The sequence below is a fragment of the Heloderma suspectum genome, chromosome 6 (genome assembly GCF_057233095.1).
Source record: "Heloderma suspectum isolate Gila_16-S chromosome 6, 16-S_ref, whole genome shotgun sequence".
In the NCBI taxonomy this organism is placed as follows: domain Eukaryota; kingdom Metazoa; phylum Chordata; class Lepidosauria; order Squamata; family Helodermatidae; genus Heloderma; species Heloderma suspectum.
Window position 1 is genome coordinate 94330042 of NC_139463.1, and position 16404 is coordinate 94346445.

At 45.1% G+C, this 16404-nt stretch overlaps 1 protein-coding gene across 1 annotated transcript in view; it reads right to left on the bottom strand.

Moving 5' to 3' along the window:
* Positions 1-1652: 1652 nt before the first annotated feature.
* The window catches only part of LOC146341887 (serine protease 27-like), a 32578-nt gene continuing 17826 nt past the window's right edge, over positions 1653-16404 (bottom strand). Inside the window, exons 5-9 of the mRNA XM_084807726.1 lie at positions 11648-11674; positions 10450-10615; positions 8950-9221; positions 5725-5894; positions 1653-3500 (exon numbers count right to left, since the gene is read on the bottom strand). Coding sequence (XP_084663852.1) covers positions 3189-3500; positions 5725-5894; positions 8950-9221; positions 10450-10615; positions 11648-11674 — 947 coding nt within the window. The 3' untranslated portion in view covers positions 1653-3188. The remainder of the gene's footprint in view (positions 3501-5724; positions 5895-8949; positions 9222-10449; positions 10616-11647; positions 11675-16404) is intronic.

A 16404-nucleotide genomic window follows, 5' to 3' on the forward strand; every position in this document is an offset into this window, starting at 1 on the left:
AAGGGGGCTGATCTTGAATCAAAATTCCACCTTTTAAATTAATTTAGGGTGCAATCCTATGCAGGTTTAGTCAGAAAAAAAGCCTACAGAAAAAATGGATGGAGCATGCTGGGAGTTGTAGGCCTTTTTTCTGTCTAAACCTGCATAGGATTGCCCCTTTATTTCCTGAACAATCATGCATATTACTTGGTTGCTGTAATCCAGAAATGGGGAACCTCCAGATTCGGTCAGCAAAGCATTCCCATTTGGCCCTCCAAGGCCCTGGTAGATGCTCCTTCCCTTCCCTTCCCTTCCCTTCCCCTTCCCCTCCCCAAACCCCCACCCCTCAGAGAAGGGCACTATGATCTGGCAATGAAAGAAGAATCCAGCAAGTCTCTTCTGCCATGGCCAGATTGCTCTCCCTTCTCTGATATAGGAAGTGCTGGGTGGAGAAGGACCCAAGTGGAGAGAAGCTTGTTGATGGGTGAAAACATCCTTAGAGCATGGATGCATGGTAGGGATGTCACAGGCATCTGGCTGGGGATCAAGATCCAGCAAGAAATTGCTGGCTTGCCCCTCCCCCCCGGACACCAGTCCGCAGATCCTCATGCTTGCCCGACTCGGTGCACGCTGAGTTGGGCAAACGCAGGGATCTCCATCTCTTGCCGAGCCACAAAATGGCAACTCAGCCTTTTTTGTAGAGGCTGATTTTACACAAATGATGGCCATAAAACAACCATTTACACAAGATTACAAGTGAAAATGGCATAAATGGCCATTTACGCCTATAATCTTGCATGAATGGCTGTGTCACGGCTGCCATTTATGTAAAATTGGCCTTTACGAAAAAGGCCGAGCTGCCGTTTTTACACAAAATGGTGAGGGACCTGGCACTCATGGACTGCCCAGTGCCTTGCCGCATATGGCGAGCATGAGTGGCCAGTCGGTGAGGGTCTGGCATGCAGCGTGCAACCAGGACCAAGGTAAGTTCGCCCATCACTAAGCCTTGGGTCGCCTGAGGCTATGGCACATGCGTTGATTCCTGGCTGTAATCTGACTGGCAAGAATCACACATTTGGCCCCACCCACCAGATTTCAGCCCTTGGACTGAAAAAGATTCCCCACCCTATCGCCATCTGTCGAGCCACCCAGAAGCCTAACCCCAAAATCTGCTCATGGATTTGAGGTGCTTTACACACATTACAGATGTTAGGTTTATGTTTAGTGGAACAACTGTGTTGTTCCCCTAAGTGGCCGCCCTTAAGGTTGGTCCAGGAAGCTGCAGCTAGTATAGAATGCAGCAGCTTGGCTGCCCATTTTCAGCTTGTAACTCCTTTGCTGAGCGAAGTTCACAAGCTCCCTATCTGCTACCAGGCCAGGTTTAAGGTTCTGTTGCTGGTGTATAAAGCCCTAAACAAGTTGGAACCAGTATATCCAAGAGAGCACCTTGTCCCTTACCAGCCTGCCTGGACACTGATGTCACCAAATGTGAGGCTCCTGATGTTTGCGCATGGACCTGCTGTCCATTTGGACTCTACTTCGAGGAGAGCTTTCAGTGAACTGGTTCCCTCTCTGTGGAACTCCCTGCCTATTGAAGTTAGGCAGGCACCAATGCTGTGTTGGTTTTGGTGCCTGCTAAGGACATTTCTAATTTAAACAAGGTTTCCCTGATTGACCAGCCATGGTTTTATTTTTATAATCTGATTTTACATATTTTAATTTTGTAATCTGCTTCTGTTTTTTTCTTTTATCATTCACCACTTGGGAATCCTGTTTGATGTAGGGCAGTATATGAATGTTGTAAATAAATAAACAAACTGTGTTTGATTCTCTCTCTCTCCCTTTCCACACATGTAAAGACACTGAACAAGATTCATCAACTTGATGGTTAAATTCCCAGAATCCTCCAGAAGCAACTACTGGTAGTTACTGGAAACCCTGGCCTACAAATTGCAATATTTTGGTGCATATGTGTGTGTGTGACAGCGAGCATTTTGGCAGTTCTAGAACATCAGAACATATCTTGCATTTGGAAAGCCCACAGGTTAAGGGAATTTCCCCCAAATTTGGAATTACTGAGTAAAAAACGAGCATCCACAGTATCCTTGTTTTCTACAATTCATATTCTTCTTTCCTACCCAGTTTAAGTTCATCCTTGGAGCTTGAAGGATAGACCCTGCAACAAAACCAGATGCAAGCTCTGTCCCTATATCTATTCCAGTGACACTGTTACAGGACCTAATAATGTAATCCACACCATAAGGAGTTCATGTACCTGCTCTTCTTCCAATATGATATATGCCATCATTTCCCAGCAATGCCTTTTTACATGGGCAAAGAGGCCAGTCTCTATGGAAAAGACTAAATGGACAAGAATCTGAAATCAGAAATGGCAAATTCAAAAACCAGTAGGAAAACATGTCAACCTCCCAGGACACTCTCTTTCTTAAAGTGGCCATTATGGATCTTAAAGTGGCCATGCTGGAACAAAGATTCCTCAAAGGGAGATTAGAGTGAGACACTGCTGAATTACAGTTCATGAAGAGGTTCAATTCTATTGCCAGAGGCTTGAATCAGGATAAAGGATTTTTTTCTCACATGACACGTGTCAATTGGTTTACCTAGCAGCAGGATGTTTGTGTTGTCAGCAGCAACTATTTTGTAAATAGTGAGTAGCGACTGTCAATTCTCCCTGCATTTAATTGCCTTCTGATCTCCCTGTTTATAGTCCTCCCCATCACCCCACATATGCACTGTGTATGTAACTGAAATTCTCAACAGTTCATGATAGTAGTCCATTAAAGCTTATGCCAGAATAAATGTGTGAATGTGTCAGTCATTATGGTGCCACAAAAGTCTTTGTTGTTCTTGCTGCAGTAGACTAATATGGCTCCCTCCACTCTGGAAAGAATTTTCATTAATTTGCTTGTTTTATATATATGTTCTTGAAATGTCTCTCATATAAGAGATATAAACTATTCTAATAAAAATTTCCAACAATAAATAGAAAGGAAGGTCCTTTCCCCCTATTTCAAAAAAGGAGATAAGAAAAGCCACGTTGTTTGGTACAGTGAATGCTGAAGCTTCCCTGGGCGGGGCGGGGGGGACACAATAACCTCAGACTCAGAGAGGTCAATAAGAAGGCTGATGACCCTGTTGCATCCTGTAACTTGATGGTTAGGAAAAGATTTTCTCACTGTGTCCATTGGTTATATGAGAATCAGTATACACATTGAGAGCATCAAAAGGCTGGCTGTGAGAGAGGAGGCACGGCCAGGCAAGTGAACCCTGGGATTTTTTTGGCCTTTGGTGTCCTGCCACCATTCCCGTACTTCACGGACACTTGGGTTTTTGATAAATTGGATGTCTGGGATATAGCTTTGGATCCAGTTTTCGTAGTACGTGAGTCGACTGTAGACACCAGGCCGATTCTCAATGGCACATCCTTCACCCCAGCTGACGATGCCAGCCAAGACCCATGAATGGCCGACCAGACACACCATGGGACCTCCAGAGTCTCCCTGTGAGAACCGCAAAAACAGAAATGAGTAACAGAGGAAATACATGCCGGGGTTAACATCACAAGTCAAGTGATCTATTTTCTTCAAAAGCAGGTGCAGATTATCGGAGAGAAAGCTAGAAACTCAACATTGTGTGATGGATGGTAAATCCCACTATTAATTCTGACTTGTTGGATGGCCTTGGGCAGCTTCTCAGCTTGTATGAAAAATGGGCATAGCCATCAGCTTAGAATGCCATGGTCCCCTTTTCAATGCCAAAGGACTCATCAGAACTGCCCCCTCTTTGTGGACTAGAACAGGGTCTGTATCAGTTTAAAGCAGCCTCCCTCAACCTAGTACCACCACCAGATGTCTTGGACTTCAACTCTCACCATCCCAATATGGCTCATGGGTACAATGGGAGTTGAAGTCCAACACATCCAGAGGGCAACAGGTGGGGGAAAGCTGGATTACAGTGAAGAAGGGGAATGTTGTTAAGAGTGAGGATTCTTGGTTTCAAGTAAGGATGGAGGAACTTGTCAGTTTTGCTGTCTCCCACATTCATTTAAAAAAAATAAAAATTCTGAGCTTCTTTCCAGCCTGAATATGAAAAACATTGCAAAATTTGCTAAATTCGTATTAAAAACAACAACAACAACAAATGAAATCTTCACCTATCTGCACTGGCCAAATAACAATGCATATATTCCCAGGATGGGGAGGGCCGTGTTGTATCTATCTGCCAGACAACTGTTAAAGATGAGGAGCCCATTAGAAAAAAAATGGTGGTGACCCTAATCCAGCACTAACATGTTTGAATTCACAAGGATTCTAATGCAGACTTTTAAGAGCAAAGCACTCAAAGCCCTGAGCCAGGATGGCCAAATCTTCAGTCTTGGTGTCCCCCACCTTTGCATTTTTATATTTTAGAAAATATCTAAAGTTGCTTCCATTCCGAAAATGAGAATTTGCAAATGTTGGCAAATTCTTTTTCAAAAACCCGAACCAAAACAAAATTCTCACCATCCCTAGTTTCAAACAAATCTAGTTCTGGTAAGAAAGTGCCTCCTCAGATTCTCACCCCATTCTTGGGTTTTGAAGGTGGGGAAGCACTTTCTGGACAGATTTCTTTCTTGGGCAAGGGAGCCACATGTTCAGCAGCCAGACTCTAGAAATACTTCTAGAGGCTTCTCCTTCTTATTAACCCCCCTTTCTTTCCCTTAAACAGTATTTGCCACTGCTTTCCCAAGGTGGGAGCAATCTGCCTCTGTCAGGAGCCATCTCACAACACACTGCAGTTGTGGAAGGATGCCATGTGTAAATAATATGCACTTAGTGTCAGTGAGTCTACCTTCTCAACACCATTGCCACCAGATTGCTATTGCTCCTCATCCTCTTTCTCATCATTCCTACCACTTGCTTGCTTGACAAGCAGAGAGCCAGGGAGTGAGTAGTAGGGATGTCAGAGAATTCCACCACGGATCTCGGTGAGGCCGAATGCCAGTGCATTCGGCCCGCTGAAATCCATGGCGGAACAAAGCCGCCCCGCCCCCCCCGCCCCGCGAAATGGGCCCAGAACGGAGCACCTACCTGCCGCTGTCTGCGCTGACTTGTGAATGGTGGCCACTACGCCATTTGCATTCCTTTTTTTTTTTTTGCCGTAATAGCCTACGTAAATATTTACGTAGGCTAAAACGGCAAAAAAAAAAGGGAACGCAAATGGTGGCCGCCGTAGCCGCCATTTGCATCTGCTGTTTTGTGTGTTTTTTGCCATGATAGGCTATGTAAATATTTATGTAGCCTATCACGGCAAAATACAGGGACGCAAATGGCGGCGGCTACAGCAGCCGCCATTTGCGTCCCTGCAGGCTGCCCAGTGGCCGGATGTCCGGCTACGGGCGGCCTCGGCCGGCGGCTCTGAGGAATCTCCATGGAGTGGAGCCGGCCGGAGAGAATTTCGGGGGGAGGGACGGAGCACCTCCCCCCCACCGCAAATGTCACCCTTTGAAAAGGTAAGTGACTTTCGTACATCCCTAGTGAGTAGGTCGTGGCATCTACTGCTGCTCCTTCTCACCATTGCCATTGCTTGGGCCAGAGCGAGAGGCAGGTGAACACGCAGGTTGCAATAGTGAGGAGGAGGAGCAATTCCAGGGGGCTCTTGTCAGTGGGCCCCTGCTGGGGTGTGGGCCCTTGGCAGGTGCCCAACCATGCCTACCCTTGATGCTGGCCCTGTACGCACTCTCACCTTGCAGGCATCTTTCCTGCCGTCCGCGTAGCCAGCACAGATCATATCGTCCTTGATAACCCGTGGGGTCAGTCCGTCACTCATGTTGGTGCGGTAGAGCCCACTGCATGTCTTTGAGTCAATGATGGGCACCTTCACCTTCTGGAGGGTTTGTGGGGAGGGAAGGTTGACTGCAATGACAACACACCACTGAAGCACTTCTTTCTAAAACCCACCATCTAGGGCTCCTCCCATACACAGGCTGCCCATTCTATTAAGCCCCTCCATCCCACCATTTCCCCAGAACACACACACTTTCCCCAGTCTCTTCACTTCAGCCTTTCCCTGTTTTCCAATTCTCTTTTACTGTAAACGTTTCACTTGGTCATTTGTTTCTTCATATAAAGGTTCTTCGCCCCTCCCTGGCCCCATAATTCATTCTACCACCCATTTATTTCCAAGACACAGAATAAGGGAACAATCCTATGGATGTTTAGACAGGATGTTTAGACAGGATGTTTAAACATCCATAGATAGGACTGTGCCCTGAGACAATCAGGCATGCTGGCATCTCAGCACTTTTTTTAATCTGGAATGCAATGTCAATGACATCCCTGTTATGATGGGGGCAGGACAGGGAGAATCTGAGGTGGAGAAATGGCTAAATCCAAAGTCCAGCTGGGTGGGTGGAGTTTGGAAGTGGGTATTCCCCCCACCCTCCATTTCCCATCTCCAGGGCTTGTATACTCCCCAGCACCACCACCACCACCACCACCGCTGGTTCAGAGGATGTGTCAGTGGAATAGGAGGGGATTTGGATCCCATGGGCCTCAATCCACCATAAGCATGACTCCTTTTGCTGTTAACAATGACCAAGAGCCCATCTACACAAGCCTGTTACTCTGGGGTGGCTGCAAGTTGAGGTCCCTCAGGACAGATGACACAGTTGCCACTTCGCAGCCTGTATTGGCCCCAGGAGCGTAGCCAAGTCATTTGTAGTGTTAGAGGGGCCTAGAGATCCATAATGCTTGTTTAAGTTCATTATCGGTGCAATTCCCATGCTAGTAAGCCTCTGAGCATGTGCAGATGAGTCAAGGGCCGATAACAGCCTTCTCAGTGCATTCCTTACTAATGAGGAGACTGTCTTTATCTCTGATGTGCCTGGGAAGCAAAGTCTGCTTACAGGTGGCCATGCCTGAGAACCAAACACTTCTAGCCTATGCTGAGAATGAACACTAGGGGCGTGTGCTGCTGTTACGCTGCTTATTGCTAACCTGTAGAGGATAAGACCCATGGTACCCCATGGCTCTTGGTTCAGAGAAGCTGTCTGATCCAACCATTGGGTATGCCTGCGTGCTGTAAGTTACTCAATAACATCTCCTTGTAAGCAAACCTTCAAGTCTGATTTATCACTATCCTGGCACTTCCAGCCTAAGAGTTGAACGCCCATGGCCGGGGGCAACACATAGCCATCCATGGTTTTCTCCCAGAAAATGCAGATTTCCAAGGAGGCATTTTGCTGCAATATTTTTAGTTTGCTGCTGGTTTCCCTGTGGTTGCAAGCTGTCTGTCCCTTCCCCAAACCGACTTTGCATTTTGCACTGGGTGTGTTGTAGGCATGCATAGTGCTTGCATCACTCTGTGACACCCATTTACCCCTCATCCTTTCAGAGTGGAGCAGTTACAGAGGCACAGAGAGGCGGTTTCATTTATTTAACCACGCTTTCACACAGTTTTGCACTATCGTATCTTTGCAATGGTTGCTTTTGGACTCAGTGCCCAAGGGCTGGGGGGGCGGGTCTTGTGGGAGGACCAACTTTGCTCTGGCCACCATTTTGGAGTGATGGTTAGGCACATACCACTCACACTTGTGAGTGCGAACCATCATGAGAGTCTCAGGCTGGGGAACTGTCAAACAGATGGCATGGAAATGAAGGAGCACAGAACATCCACTTTTTACCTGACGAGGGACAGAAAGACACAACAGAAGCCCTAAAATACAAAACAGCCACTGAAGTGTCACACCCCCATGCTCACGGGACTGCACAGCTGCACATTAAAGTATAATGACCAAAAAAAAAAAGAGCACGGAGAAGTCTGTTAGAGATGCCTGCAGTAAATCACAGCGTATCTCAGCAGAAGCTGAAATTCGAAGCTGAAATGCTGTGCAGTTGCAATGGAGTGAAGGGTGAAAGCAGTGCCATGTAGACGGGGCCCAAGCATCGATGGCAGTGCCAAGGGCAGTGGAGGTTTCTGTGCCCACAACAGAGAGGTTTATGAGGGCAGACCTCCTTCTCTACACTCAGACCTCCCTTTCTGGGGGAGGAGGAGGAGATCTTTCTATCCGATGGCCCCTGGGATAGAATCATGTTAGTTTTAAACACCTAGGATATTTTATGTTTTGTGTGTGTGCTTTTAATACCTCATGAAATAATATGGGCTGGATCCAAACATAGTCATACTTAGAGTAAACCCATTGAAATAAATGACACTTAAGTTAGTCATGATTAACTGAAGTTCCACTCATTTTAGTGGGCCTACTGGAAATATGTCTAAATTTGGATCCAACCCTCTCTTTCCGCACACACAAACACACACCCCTTTGATACCACGCAAAAGGCTTTCTCCACCCGATGTATAATTTGTATAATCCACCATGTCTGACAGTCTCCGTCAGATTGCTCCTACTCCCTTACATTCGACTCTCTCCACCCTTCTTTCTCTCTCTCTCTCTCTCTCTCTCTCTCTCTCAACTCCTGGGGTGTTCAGCTTCTTTCAGCCCAAGGGTTATATTCTTGTGGTGGGTGGGGCCAAAAACAAAAGGGTGAAAAATACAATATAATACAATACAAAACAAGCAGCCAGTTTTAGCTTAAAGCTCTTCCTGCGAGTAATTTAGGCCTGGGAAAGGCATTTCAGCTTTTTTGTAATGGGGAAAAGCTGCACAAAAGCTGTGAAACCACCAAATGACTGATGCCGTGTTTTTAACTGGTTTTAATTGTGTTGTCATGTATTTGCATATTGTTGCTTTTATCTGTGATTGTAAGCCACCTTAAGTGCCATTTTTGGTACAAAGTTGGGATACAAATCAAAATAAATACAGAAATAAATAAAGGGGTGGGCCCAGGGAAAGGAGGAGGGGGCATCTGAGGAATCACAAAGGACCAAATTGGGACCCCAGAAGGGCTGGATTTGGCTCCCTGTCCTGAGGTTATGCACCCCTTCTATAGTCTTCCCCACACATACCTGAATGATGCAAGTTTCCCCAGCCGGTGACCCAGCACACTTTCCCTGGAAGAAACTTCACAGAGGCATCAGGCAGACAAATGGGCAGGATCAAGTCAGAATAGCAGACCCTCCTGGAAAGCTGCACCAGGGCGATGTCCCCACTGCTGGTCTGGCCCTCATAGATGGGGTTTACGATGATCTGCTGAACTCCCAAGCAACAGGCCTGTGGGCCAGGATTAGACAGCTGAGTGACCCCCAGGAGGACCTGGTACTGGGAGAGATCCCTGAACCTGAAAACATAACAGAAAGTGTGGGGCCGGGTGGAGGAGTGGTATTCTCAGTGGGGGTGGGGGTGCAGACTTCAGGGAGGTGACTTGGGTATCTTCCTTGGGCAATGGGCTTGGAGAGCACCTGGGTTGTCTACTTAACTAGTACTTACTCAACAGCTCAAATAAATAGTACATAGGAGCACAAGAAGCTGTCTTCTATCAGGTCAGAACTATTTATTCACCTAGCACAGTAGAGTACAATTGGTCTAGCTACTGCTCTAAAGCCTCACTTATAGAATCTATTTTCATTCACTGAGCTGCATGGCTAGCATTGTGTTCTCATTGCTGCTGTTGTCGTTTTCCTAGTTAGTGCGGAAATTTTCAACATCATTGCCTATTTAAGAAATAAATATGTATGAATAAACAGGTGTGAACAATCTGATGGATTGTGCGTGTGTGTGTGTGTGTGGGGGGGGTTAGTATATTTCTTGCACGTTTTACATTTGTTTTATTGTGTTTTGAAATTTTGTAACCTGATCTGGGCTTCTTTTTTCCAGGACAGAGCATAAATCTCACAATAAATAAATATTGTCAGTGATTATAATTAGGTCAATGCATGGACGTGTACTGACTTTTATGACAGTGATAAATCATGGGTGCAAATCATGCATCAAATCAATGTCACATGCCCTTTAAAAAAAAAATCAACATCAGTACCTATTCAAGAAATAATATGCATACATTTTATGGCATGTGTGTGTATAATCCTATAGATCTTGCTGGTGGCATGTGTGTAAGTGAGTGAGAGTGAGAGAGAGAGAGAGAGAGCGCATATTTTGTGTATGTTTTAAATTTCTTTTATTGTGTTTTCAAATTTTGTAAGCTGCCTTGGTGTGTGTGTGTTTGGGGGTGGAAAACTCTAAATAAATAATTAAACTGTGATTAATCATAATTAGATCAGTGTGTGCAAATTAACTGACTTGTAGAGCGGTGATAAATCACAGCTGTAAATCATGCATCAATGTCATAAAATGCATTTCACATGTTTTTCTTTTTCCTTTCCTTTTTTTTTTTTTAACGGTATGCAAAAGTTGAGCCAATGGAGGGTGGGCACCCATGATGCTCCTTGCCTGAGATATTTTTTTTCAATCTGGGGCCAGCCCTTGTATTATTGTAGAATGGGGGACCAGGACAGTAAGGTCAGGAGGCATCAGGTGACCAGGTTTTCCACCCCACCCTCTGTACTCACTGATAGAAACAGTGTGCTGCAGTTATCACCCAGTTCTCTGAGATGAGAGACCCTCCGCACACGTGCCTTTGGTTCAGCTGTAAGCTGATCTGCCAAGGGAACTCTCCAGGCACTGCATCTTTTCCCTTCACAATTCGGTTGAGGCTGACAGGGGGCTGTCCACAGACTACAAGGAAGAGCAGAGGTTCATTCAGACCAACTTGGGGGTTCAGGGTGGGGAGCACTGAGGTCATATGGATTCTAGTCAAGAAATGGTGGAGATTGTTTTTACTCTACCGAGTTATTGCCTTGGTGCTTGGTTGTGGTCATTGTCATTAAATAGCACATTGAAACAATCATGTCACTCACACACTGATCATCACTATCCCTGGAGAGATGAAGGCAAGCTGAGAGACATGATGCATGCAGAAAAGCAGAGGGCAAACTCTTCTGAAGGCAGGAAAACTCTGTGTCAAGATTGACTGGATGCTCCAATGCAGAAACCAGTAAGAATTACTCACTCCCAGCATAGAGGTGGTTTAAAAGGAGCCAGAACCAGTAGTCATGCATAGATGCACCAGTCTCCTTTGTGAGTGGGTAATCTGAGCTCACAGGAGGTCATACCTTTTTTTATTCATTTATTGCCGCAGACCTGTGTGCCTCAACAGACATTTGAGAATTACTGGGCTAAAGCAGGGGTAGGCCCTAATGATAACTTTCAGCCAAAGCTGGAGTGGTTGGGACGTGCTGCAAAAGAAGGGATGAAACTGCCTTCCCTCTTTCACACATCTGGTTTGGAGAAATTTCAAGAGCAGTGGGACAAACCTCACTACCACTGCCTCAGTTCCCCCCTGCTGGTGACTGCCATTTTGGGTTCACTACAGTGCTCTGGGCTGATGCAAGATTATAATGCAGAGCATTTCTGGGGCATTCTGGGGAAAGCAAAGTGGTGGCAACAGGCAGCCCAGAGGAGATTGGGTGAGTTCTCTCCCTCAAAACTCACCCTGCAATAGCTGGAATGCATTTTTACAGCCTGCAAAAAGGGGGGCAGCAATACAAACAGAAAGAGACATTTGAAATTGAGCAAAATATCTTGCAAAAAAGAAAGGAAAAATGAAGTAATTCACCTAATATGACAACTGACCCATGGTCCTACCAGAAAAGAGATAGTGCTAGAGAGAAGAAAAGTATGCTAGGTTTGCAGGAAGCATACACTCACCCCTGGTTGCCTGGATCTCCTGCACACCTGAAAAAGAAGACAAAACTGAGAGGATACCTATAGTAGAAAGCCAATGAGTTTCACTAGGTCTGAGTCCTGGCCTTTTTCTCCCATTCAGCCACATGGCACCTTCAAGCGGCAGCTTTTCTTTTTCCCAGAGTAATGCCTTTGTATCAGGAAGCATCCTTGGAAAAGGCAAGAAGCTTTTCCCCCAGGACCTCCCAGGACACATCACAGGAAGCTGGCTGCATGCGTATAAAACCCTATGGACCATCATGAGATCACTGACAGTCATCAGCATTCCCTACCTATCTGAAAGCTCCAAATAAAGGCTCTCTGGGAATGCCTTTGGTCTCTAAAAAACAGCCAGACTTTTGTCAATCCAAACAAATTTGCGGATGGATCAACATTTTAGAAGAGGGGTGATAATGATATGTAAAACTGAGAGTCAAGCAGACATCAACAAATATAGATTTGACCAGAATCAAATTGAGGAGCTCCTTTAGTTGAATCCTAGGGCAAAAGTTTTGTCTTGTCATGTACATATTCCAGGCTCCTGGGTGGAACTGGAAGATCCCTTCTTCTTTCATGCTCAGAAATGTCAGCTCAGACATATATCTTGCTTGGTCTTTAATTGGGAGGGGCAGCAATTATCCAGGATTAAGGAGCAGGAAGCAGGGTACCTGTTGTGTGGACCATGTCTGGTTTTAGCAGTGCCTGAGGTGGGGCAGCTAAACTGAATACAAGCCTAACCCATCTCTTCATCCCAGCAACCCACATAAATCCATACCTTCCTGTCGCCAGTTGCAATTGGGAAACAATAGACTGGTATTCCCCATAATTCTCCACTGTCTGGGTCATCAACCCCTCCTTGTCCATCCTAGTCAGTCCGACCAGCCTGCCCTTCTGTACTGCAGCATTATCATTTCCTTTTCCAGTCAAGGGCTGGTGCTCAAATGACAATCTCCCTCTTCAAAATTAATTCAGCAAAATCATCATTTACTTTCTCCCACCTGCCTGGCAACGCCCTGAAACCTAATTATAACATCATCAGAATCAACTCAAGAAACTATTATGGCGCCTCTTTCAATGGTATTAATGGCCCTTATTTGCTGCCATTCATCTGATGCAGACTTGTTAAGATGGTATCGCTACCCTGGTTAATAAACTTTTTTTTTTTTAAGGAGGAGGAGGAGAGACAACAAACTCTCTGAGCCACACATTTTCCCTTAGGCCTTGAGTTCCTCTGAGGTCAGAGGCTGAGAGGCCCTGTTAACTCTCATAACTGAATCCAGGGTTTGTTTGCTCTATACAGTCCTTCATGTCTTTAGTCAGGGGCCAGCAGGAGGTAGCTTTCTGGAAGATCTCTGGGCAAATTGCATAGTATATCTGCAAAGGTTTCGGACTCCTAATTGCTTACCAGTAGCAATAACATAAAAGAGATGTAACTAGAGTGACCACTTACCTAACCCTTAAAAAAAAAGAATTCATCTATCACCAAAAATGAGGACAAAAATGGTATCATAGAATAGTAGGGTTGGAAGGGTCCTACAAAGGCCATCAAGTCCAACCCCCTGCTCAATGCAGGAATCCAAGTCAGAGCATCCCTGACAGATGGCTGTCCAGCCTCGTCTTGAATGCCTCCAGTGTGGGAGAGCCCCCTACCTCCCTAGGTAGGTAGTGATTTGCATAAAAGATTGGTTTGCATAAGAATTGCTAATGGTAATCGATCTGTATAGATGCACATATAGAAATAATTACTATAATTTTTGAAAGTTTATATTAAAAGTTTTATTATTATATACTATTATATAATAATAATAATAATAATATATTATTATATTAATAATATAGGCTTTTGGGAATGAATTGTAGACCTGTTTCTTTGATATAAGATTGATGATAGGATATAGAAATGTAAGGTTGTTTATTAAACTGTAAGACTGTTAAGGTTATAGATATAGTTTTTACAATAGAATGGCATCGGAGGCCAGGGGGTGTTGGAGTTTAAACTCAATTCTTTAAGGGGGAGGGAGAGGGAGAGGGGGAGGGAAGAGGAGGGATTTTTTTTTCTTCACTTCCTTTCCTCCTCCCTTTCCCCTCTTTTTTCTTTTTTTTCTCTTTTTTCTTCTCTCTTTGTTATTGTGGTGTCCTCATCAGAATATTGTACTGTTGGGAAATTGAAGTATTGAGTAGGTTGCTGGTAATTTTGGTATTGTTTATTTCATTTATAAAAATAAAATAAATAAAAACATATTCAAAAAGAAGAAGAAATAATTACTATAATTTAAAAAGAAATATAATATATCTCACCACAGTGGGGGAAGACTGGCCTGCTGACCACATAACCTATGTGCCTGCCTGCTCAGTCTGCTGTTTAGGTGATGTTGATGGGCAACTCCAAGGCCCCTGCTCTCCCACCATCTTATGATGCTTTACCTTTTATACTGGACATAGATAAGACAGCCTTTCAAACAGAGAACACTTTCAAATAGAGGGCTGTCCTCTGACAGCACTTCAAATAGAGTAATATCTTCTGTAAAGTAGGACACATGGCCACCCAATGCATTGCAATCATGTATCATAGGGGGAACTGATATTGCCGTTCTTTCTTAGCATCTAGCAGCCAGAGGTGGCTGTACTGTTGTGAAACATGGTAGATAGGCTTCAGACTAGACCTATGCTTCCTGGACTCAGAGAACTCTTTCTGAAGTAACCCCTCTGATGTCTTCCATAGAATCACAGCACCTTGCCAAAATTAGGGGGTACATTCTAGTGAACACACAGCCAAGTATTCTGTCCCTAGCTTCTGCACAGTACTACATACCAAGAGCAAACCCTGCCCCTGCCGCCTTCAACTGTGCCTGGCAGGGGGAAATCAGTAACAGTGGGTACACTGTCTTTTCTGCAGTTCGCCCATCATTGCCTATCTTCTCACCATGGAACCCCTGATAAGCTTCCAGACAACCCAATTGAAAACCACCAAATTAACCCAGTTTTGTAAGCCGTTTAAACAAAACCACTTTTGAAAAGCCATTTAAGTGAATTGGCCATCACAAGATCCTGCAGCAATGAGTTCCACAGGCTAACAATGCAGTGTGTGGCAGTGAGTAATATGCTCTATCTACTTATCCAAAGCCTTGCTTGCATGCTATTTTGAGCAGCATATGGCACCCCAGTAACATGTAGATGTTCTGCACGTGTGCTTGCATAGTTCAATACCAAGCCGTCCCATTGGAAGGGAGTCTCCAATCTAACCAGCCTAACCACATAGATAGGACATTTACATATTATTTGGAGTAGCATGGGAACAACCACAGAGCAGCAGCCATGCTGGTAAAATGGCAATCAGACCTAAGGTTCTTTTCTCAAGACATTTGTATTTCTTACACACCCGTTTTTGTTTTTTTTCTTTCACACGTTTGTGCAGTGACATCACACCAGGCCATCATATCATCCTATGAACTAATGGTAAAATTCTCCAAGTGCCAATCCTTACATAGCCAAAATGGCACCATGGACACTAAGTCGCCATGCAGTAAACACCGTGCCAATTCACACACTGCCATGGCTGAGACCTATTTTCAACTGCTGAGAATGTGTTACAAGACAATTCCTCCCCCACACCCTTCTTTACACAAAGTATATTATTATCCCAAGGAAGAAACACCTCCTTTGGCTTTTAATGTTGTTTAACATATATATGAAGCCCCTGGGAGCGGTCATTAGGGGATTTTGGAGCCAAGTGCCATCAGTACGCTAATGACACACAGCTCTATCGCCCTGTGACATCTGAGTCAGGAGAGGCTGTGCAAGAACTGATCATTGCCTAAATTCAGCAAAGGGCTGGATGAGGGCCAATAAAGTGAAACAGAATTCTGGCAAGATGGAAGCCCTGTGGGTGAGTGGTTCCCGGGAGACAGGCTCATTGTCTCTTCTGGATGGGGTTGCACTCCCTCTGAAAGATCAGGTCCATAGTTTGGGGGTACTCCTAGATCCATCATTGGAGGCCCAAGCGGCTGCAATGGCTCAGAGTGCCTTTGACCAGCTTTGGCTGGTTTGCCAGCTACGGTCCCTCCTGGACAGGGATAGCTTGGCCACAGTGGTGCAGGCATTAGTAACGTCATGACTAGATTACTGCAATGCACTCAATGTGGGACTGCCCTTAAGGCTAGTCTGGAAGCTGGAGCTAGTGCAGAACACAGCAGCTCGGCTGTTGTCAGGAGCTGCCCCTTTTCAGCATGCAACTCCTTTGCTGGGGGAACTGCACTGGCTGCCTATTTGCTACCGGGTCAGGTTTAAGGTATTAGTACTAGTGTACAAAGCCCTAAACAACTTGGGACCAGGATACCTGAGAGCGCACCTTCTCCCTTACCAACTGAGGTCATCAGAGGGCATGATCCTGGTGGTTCCATGGAGAAGAGCCTTCAGAGTGGTGGCCCCCTTTCTTCGGAATTCCCTGCCCCTGGAGGTCAGGCAGGCACCAACACTGTGCTGCTTCCATCACCTACTGAAGAAGACAGCTCTATTCCAGGAAGCATTCCTGAATCGACCAGCCCCGGTTTTTATTGGTATTCTGTTTTTTAAAGAACAACTTTAATATGGTGTTTTGATTCTTTTTATCTTTTTATGAATTTACCTTTTATGTTCACCACTCCAGAATCTGTTTTAGATGTGGAGCGGAATACAAATGTTGTAAATAAATAAATACATCTGTGGATAACAGGCAAGTGTACAGTCAATGAATGCAGAATACA